This window comes from Phocoena sinus, chromosome 8 (assembly GCF_008692025.1).
Source record: "Phocoena sinus isolate mPhoSin1 chromosome 8, mPhoSin1.pri, whole genome shotgun sequence".
Taxonomy (NCBI): domain Eukaryota; kingdom Metazoa; phylum Chordata; class Mammalia; order Artiodactyla; family Phocoenidae; genus Phocoena; species Phocoena sinus.
The window spans coordinates 62,689,428-62,696,418 of record NC_045770.1 but is presented as its reverse complement, the minus strand read 5'-3'; the positions used below and the strand labels follow the sequence as shown (position 1 = coordinate 62,696,418).

Below are 6,991 nucleotides of genomic sequence, written 5' to 3'. Positions count from 1 at the left end.
GTGGAGCAGGTTTTGGGGAAAAGATCCCAAGCTCATTTGGGGATGTGTCACCCTTGAGATGTCGATTAGACATGCAAGCAGAAGTGTGGAGTGATCTGGTGGAGATACTAGTCTGTACTATGGGAGAGGATTAAATGAGGTGATGCTCTGTAAAGTTCTTAGCATATGCCAGAAGTACATTAGTTATTAGTATTACAAGGTTGCTATGCTCATTGCTATGTGTGGAAGGAGCTCCGACCCTAACTTCCTGTGTAACTTTGGGCAATCTATAGGTTGGTTTGTTTGTTTTTCCTGAGCCTCAGTTTCCTTCTTGGTGTGGTGAGGATGATAACATCTGCCCGTCAGGAACTTGTCCACTCCCTTGGCTGGGTCAAGTGCCAGCATCCAGCCGGCAAGGTGGACGGGTGAAGTTGGATTACGTAGCCCTGACTCTCATGCCCAAGAGCTGCTTTCTCCTTGGATCTACCTTTTCTAGTTAGAATTCACATGATCCTGCTCCCCTGTCAGTACTCTGGGTGGGCACGCATTCTTTCTTCTCATTCCTCCAAACTCAGGTAAACAGCGTATCCAGAAAGGATTGAAAAGCGAGCCTTGAATTTGATGACTTGGATCTTTACCAACCCTGGTAGAGCCGTGCCAGTGGAACTGCAGGGAGGGGGTGGGCATGGAAACCAGAATTTGGGAGTGAGAGAATGATCAGGTTGACTCATGGTAGTGAGTACTGGCTACTCTCTCAAGGAAACTGCCTGGGAAGGAAAGGAGACATTTAAGGCAGTAGCAGGGGGAACAGTAGGATTGAGATGGGGACAATTTAGGCTGACTCAGAGTCAGGAGCTGGTTCATCTTTAGCACCTGGCTTGATCTTTACCAGGAACAGGCTCCTGTGACTTCGCCGTCCTCCAGTTTCCCTTTCCTTTCTCCTCTCTCTCTGTCCTCACCATCTCACATGGGGACACTTCACATGAACACTCAGACATTCACACACACGGTGACTTTTGCATGTATACGTATTCTTACAAACACACGTGCCGTTGCACACTGACACGCCTTCCCCACACAAAAATACACAAGCGTCCGTAGCACACTCCCGTGAGCACATGGGGAAATAAGCATTCACTCACACCCCACGGACCCCCCCCACACACAGAACATACCCTCACACACTCGTACAGACGGGCACGTGCACATCACACATGCATACACACCCTCATACACACGAGCAGCGGTCCCTCCCCATGCCCCTAGAAGTACAACTTTCAGAGAGATACAAGTTCTGGGGCACAGAAGATGAAACCAAAGGGCAGAGGCCGAGGTCTGTCTCTTTTTATTCCCATCTCACCCCTAACACCTCACTTGTATAGTGTACATTATGGAGAAATGTACCGAGAGCATGTGCACGGCCTAGAGGAGCGGCAAGAAGGGGGCATCAGGGCGGCTACCACCAGCTGCTCCTGGTGGCCGCGCCCAGCTCAGGGAGCCCAGCGTCATCCGCCTGTCTGCCCCAGCCCACTGTGACTCTGTCACAGTGGAGGCTCTATTAGATCCAGGGGGAAAGTCCTCCCAGGTCCCACCCATAGTGGTGCTACAGGGGTCGGCTGGCATGGGAAAGACAACACTGGCCAGAAAATGGTGCTGGACTGGACCACTGGCACCCTGTATCTGGGCCAGTTGGATGATGTCTTTTATGTGAGCTGCAGAGAAGTGGTCCAGCTCCTCTTCTGGCGTTGTGGGGAAAATCAAGCGCCCGTCACAGAGACTCTGAGGCAGCTGGAGTGGCTCCTGTTCATCCTGGATGACTGTGATGAGCTGCAGAGGGGCCCTTTGCAGAGAGGTTGAAGAGGCCGAGGTCCAGTCCCACGGAGGATGTGCTGCACCTTCTGTTGAGGAGGAACGCTAATGCTCCCAGGTCTGCCCTTCTCGTCACCACCTGGGTGCTGGCTTTGTGAAATCTGGAGTCCTTGCTGAGAGAACCACCCCATGTCCACATCCTCAGAGAAGCCTGAGAGGAGGAGGTATTTCAACTCCTACTTCACAGATAAGGAGCAAGCCAGAAATGCCCTTGACATTGTACAAAGAAATGATGTTCTCTAACAAAGGCATTTGCTGCGTGGTCTGCTCCTGGCTGAAGGGGCAGAGAGAGCGAGGCAGAGAGGTCTTGGAGATGCCCGGTAATTGTACTGACATCTTCATGGCCTACGTCTCCACCTTTCTGCTCCACAGTGCCCCTGGGGTCTGCTCTGAGCTTACCCGGGACAAGGTCCTGAGGGGCTGTGCCCCTTGGCAGCTGAGGGCATCGTGTTTGAAGAAGGTGACGTCAGGAAGCACAGTTTAGATGGGCTCAGCCTTGCTGCTTTCGTGAGCAGCAACAGCTACCAAGAGGGATTTGACATCAAGAAGTACAGCTTTTACCGCATTAGCTTATAGGAATTTTTTCATGCCATGTCCTACCTGGTGGAAGAGGACCGGAGCCAGCTGGCGGGGGGGGAGAGTGCTGCAGAGAAGTGAATAGGCTGCTAGATGAAAAGAAGCAGACAGGGCGTGAGGCGATGGCCCTCAGTATGCAGTTTTTATTGGACATATCGAAAAAAGAGGGCTCCTCGAACTGGGAGCTAAAGTTCTGCCTCAAAATTTCTCCCTCGATAAAGCAGGATCTGAAGTGCCTCAAAGAACGAGTGGATTCTATAAAGCATTTCAGGACTTGGGATTTGGAATTCTCCCTGTACGAATGTAAAGTAAAGGGTTTGATAAAGGGTGTTCAGATGAGTGATGTATCGTTTAAGATGGAACATTTTCAGTGAAAAGAAATTCCATAGAAGGAACTCATTTTCTGTCAAAACCAGCTTGAGTAATGGACAGTGATGAAATAAAATTTATACTTTACGGCAGGACGAGAAAATTTAAACCTAAAATTCTCTCTGCCCGTTTGGACCTCCTCCCTCCCTCCCTGACGTGTGGTGTGAATCTGCATTACATGTTAACCAGAGCTCCTCAACTGCCTGCCCAACTGTCAAGATCATTTCTTTCCCTTTCTTCTGATGCTAGCAATGTAACTTCTTAAAAGATTCGCTTTCTTTCCCAACTCTGTATGTGGGTCATGGTGGCTTACCGCTCGCTTTGTACATGCTTACCTGAACTACTTATCTTTGGTGAACTTTATGTAGAATATCAGTATGTCATTTTGACGTACGATCCTTTGTCTCAAACATCTATGACTGTGCCTTCGACCTCTAACAGTTGGAACAGTTCTCAGAGCTTCTGGGAGCCTGTCTCGTGGGTTATAAGCTTCAGTTTGGCTTAACTTGATTGTCAATTTTCATTGACAACAGAAAGGAGAAAAAAAGTCCAATTGTGGGCAAAAGTAATAGAGCAGGGATCCAAAAGTCAACGTCTAATGGAAAAGGCAGAGGGACAGAGGAACTAGAGACAAGGAGGTTAGGAGCAACAGGACGTGGGGCAGAGAAGTGGGGACAGTAGAGATGAAGGGTCAGGGGAATGGTGGGGTGGAGGGACAGGAGGATGGGGGAAGACAGAGAGTAGGAAGGAATGGAGAGATGTGAGATTAGACTAATGCATACTGGAAGGGGTATAAGGACAGAAAAGCAAAAAGAAAGACATTAGATAATAGGGGATCAGAAGACTTGGAACATAGGACATGGGGAAAGGCCGTGTGGAATGAGCCCTTAGGAACAACCACTTTTGCCACCAATGGCTCAAATTCACTTATTTAGCACCCATCCCCCCACTCCAGGCTGTTTCGATAGTGCAGAGTCTTATTTCAGTAGCTCCTCTTATATGTTAATGTCAGTGACCAAGCATGTGATTCTGACATTTGACTCTTTCCTGTGGAATAAACTCCCTGATATAATAAAATGTGAACTGTGCTCATTCCACAATATTGGAAAATGTGAAGCGTATCAGTGCTAACATCTAAAACAAGTATTGGGCTTCCCTCGTGGCGCAGTGGTTAGGAATCCGCCTGCCAGTGCAGGGGACACGGGTTTGATCCCTGGTCCGGGAAGATCCCACATGCCGTGGAGCAACAAGGCCCGTGCGCCACAACTACTGAGCCTGTGCTCTAGAGCTCGTGAGCCACAACTACTGAAGCCTGCGCGCCTAGAGCCGGTGCTCCAAAACAAGAGAGGCCACCGCAATGAGAGGCCCGTACACCACAAAGAAGAGTAGCCCCTGCTCGCTGCAACTAGAGAAAGCCCACGTGCAGCAATGAAGACCCAACGCAGCCAAAAATAAATAAATAAATAAAAGAAGTATTGTACTGTGGTATAATGGAATGTCCCTTTGACTCTGTATTTGTGACTTATTGCTGCTTAAACAGTAGCTTTCTAGAAACTCCTCAATTTTCCATGTTGGGAATGAACCATGGCTTGTCACAGACCTCTAGTCCTGGAAGCTCTACTGTGATCCGATTTAGCTCCATGCTAATAACATGTCATGACTGTCCCCAGAGGTGCCGTTAACTGACTTTTCTTTCTGGAAATGTCAGTCAGTTCTAAGTGCTAACTCATAATCCCTTTTTTCTGCTTTGGTTCCCTCTGTAGAGAAAAGAAGAAAAAGGGAATTCTAGATGTAGGTGTGGTCAGTTCCCAGCCCTCATTTTACAGATGAGGAAATTGAAGGTCAGTCAGGAGCCCCATCAGTTTTTGGGGTTCCTCAGGGAGCTCTCTTAGCTCCCACACCTCAGCCCACTGTGTAGAGGTCCTCAAGGACTGTGCAGGCACCGCAAACCTACCCCCACCCAGCAGTTGCTGCGGAAGGCTGATGCTGCCTCGGACCCTCAGTGCCCCTTCCTGTAACAGGAAGGTTACAGACACCCCTCTTTTTGTTTTTCACACAGTTTTATTGTTGTCATGACTTCTCACAAGTTGATTCCACGTGTACCAATTCCAGAAATCTGCTGGACGTGCCCAGATACCTGAATCCAAGGTAACTCAGCCTTGACTGATCACCTTGGGACCCCATGACACTAATTATTATGAACTCTTCTTCACACAGGAAGTTTGGTGTCTCCACATTTGATAATTATATACGTAGCCTGTTGAGCACGTAGATTGTGTGTATATACAGAATCTGTGGAAGAAACTGCATGTCTGCCCATGTACTAAATTAAAGAGCAATTTGTACTGGCTTACTGAAGAGGCTGGTGGAACCTACTGAGCTAGGCTGTGTTGTCCCCTAGAGAGCCTGAATGCTCCCAGCTGACCAACTCCTGAGTATCATAGAGATTTTTTTGTGAACAGCAAAACAGGTGCCCAGCCACATTGCTGGATTTTCATGGGGCCAAGGAGGTCTGTTTAAAAAAACGTGGATGTAATATCCAGTTGATGTTTAGACATGTTATTTCACTTAGGATTCACATTCAAATCAAACATGATTAAGCGAAAATTAAATGACCAACTATATTCTCTTTTTTTTTCTTTTTTTTTCAGCTGATTTCTAGTTAGGTCTGTCTGGCTCTTTCTAACAATGTCATCTGGGCTTCCACTCTCTCCCCTCTGTTGCTCTTTCTATAGTTGCCTTTTGCTCTTATTTCGGAGAGTGACCCTTATGTGTCAGAGAAGATGGCCATAAGGGGAGTCAACATAAACCACCCTTACAGCCAATAATCCCATAGGGAGGGAATAGTCTTTATCTCCCACAGGGAAATTGGGGAAGGATTCTGACCTGACCCTGAGCAGGTGTCAAGCCTTGAACAATCTCTTTGGTCTGGAAGATGAACTTCTCTGGCTTGGGTGAATCTCATGGCCTAGGCCATGAGTAAGAAAGGACCAGCACCTCCTGAAACACAGGGAATGGAAGAGTGGATCTCCAAAGGAAAGGGTTCTGAGTAGACAAAATAATATATCATGCTGTATACAGATAACGTGTGTCTGATGGACTGCGGTACCCTGAGAGGGCTGGGTAAGAGGGAGAACCAATGCGATCCCCATGTGTAGAAGTCTTGAAGAATGGGCCCAACCAGGCTACGGGACCTGGTGGCTGGAAGGAGTAGTGGTTCCAGGTGCAGAGAGAAGCTGGGCTCATCTGGTCCTTTTATTTATTTATGTTTCCTTTTCTATTCAGTAGCAGTGATTTCTTTCAGCTCACTGATCTTCTGTATCATTTAGTCTGCTATTGATTCTTTCTAGTGCATTTTTCATTTCAGTTATTGTATTCTTCATCTCTATTTGGTTGTTCTCTATATTTTCTAACTCTTTGTTAAAAATTTCTAATTTCTTACTCTGTGCATCTGTTCTCCCTTTGAGTTCTTTAATCATCTTTATGATCATTACTCTGAACTCTTTCTCTGGGCGATTGCCTGTCTCCACTTCATTTAGTTCTTCTTCTGGGGTTTTACCTTGTTCCTTAGTCTGAAACATATTCCTCTGCTGCTTCATTCTAAGTTGCTATTTGTATTTTTTATGTATGCGGTAGGTTAGTTATGTTTCTCGACCTTGGAGAAGTGGCCCTCCGCAGGAGGCGTCCTGTGCATCCCAGCAGTGCACTCCCCTCTCATTCCCTAAGCTCTACGCTCTAGGGATGCCCGCTAAGAGGGCCGTGTGGGTCCTTCTGTTGTGGCGGGTTGACTGTGTGGGTGGTCTGGTGGGCTTGGTTGGCCCCTTGTCTGGTTGGCTGCCAGGCCCTCCCTTGTGCAGATGCCGCTGGCTGCTGTTTAGCAGGGCCTGGTCACGACGTGGCTGGTCATAGAACCCAAGGAGGCCCCGGGGCTAGGGCTGGCTCACTGGTGGGCAGAGTCAGGGTCCCGAAGATTCTGGGGCTGCTGCCCACCCACTGGCAGGTGAAGCCAGGGCCTGGGGTTAGTGCGGGACTACTGGCAGGCAGAGCTGGTTCCTGGAGTCTGGCTGCAGGATCCAGGCATCCCAGGGCCCATTTCAGATCATTGGTGCGTGTGGGAGGCTGTTCCTGACACTGTTGGGTATGGGGTCGGGGGTGTCCTGAAGGTTGCATGGGCCTGCTGGTGGGCAAAGGCCAGGGC

General features: G+C 48.5%; 1 protein-coding gene across 1 annotated transcript; it reads left to right on the top strand.

The window, feature by feature from the left end:
* Positions 1 to 1,377: 1,377 nt before the first annotated feature.
* Positions 1,378 to 4,811, top strand: NLRP10 (NLR family pyrin domain containing 10). The gene is given in 12 exon segments (XM_032641171.1): positions 1,378 to 1,426; positions 1,429 to 1,503; positions 1,506 to 1,619; positions 1,622 to 1,815; positions 1,818 to 1,990; positions 1,992 to 2,093; positions 2,095 to 2,264; positions 2,267 to 2,478; positions 2,481 to 2,789; positions 2,791 to 2,855; positions 3,327 to 3,431; positions 4,712 to 4,811. Coding segments are annotated over 12 exon segments (1,668 nt in total).
* The last annotated feature ends 2,180 nt before the right edge of the window (positions 4,812 to 6,991 follow it).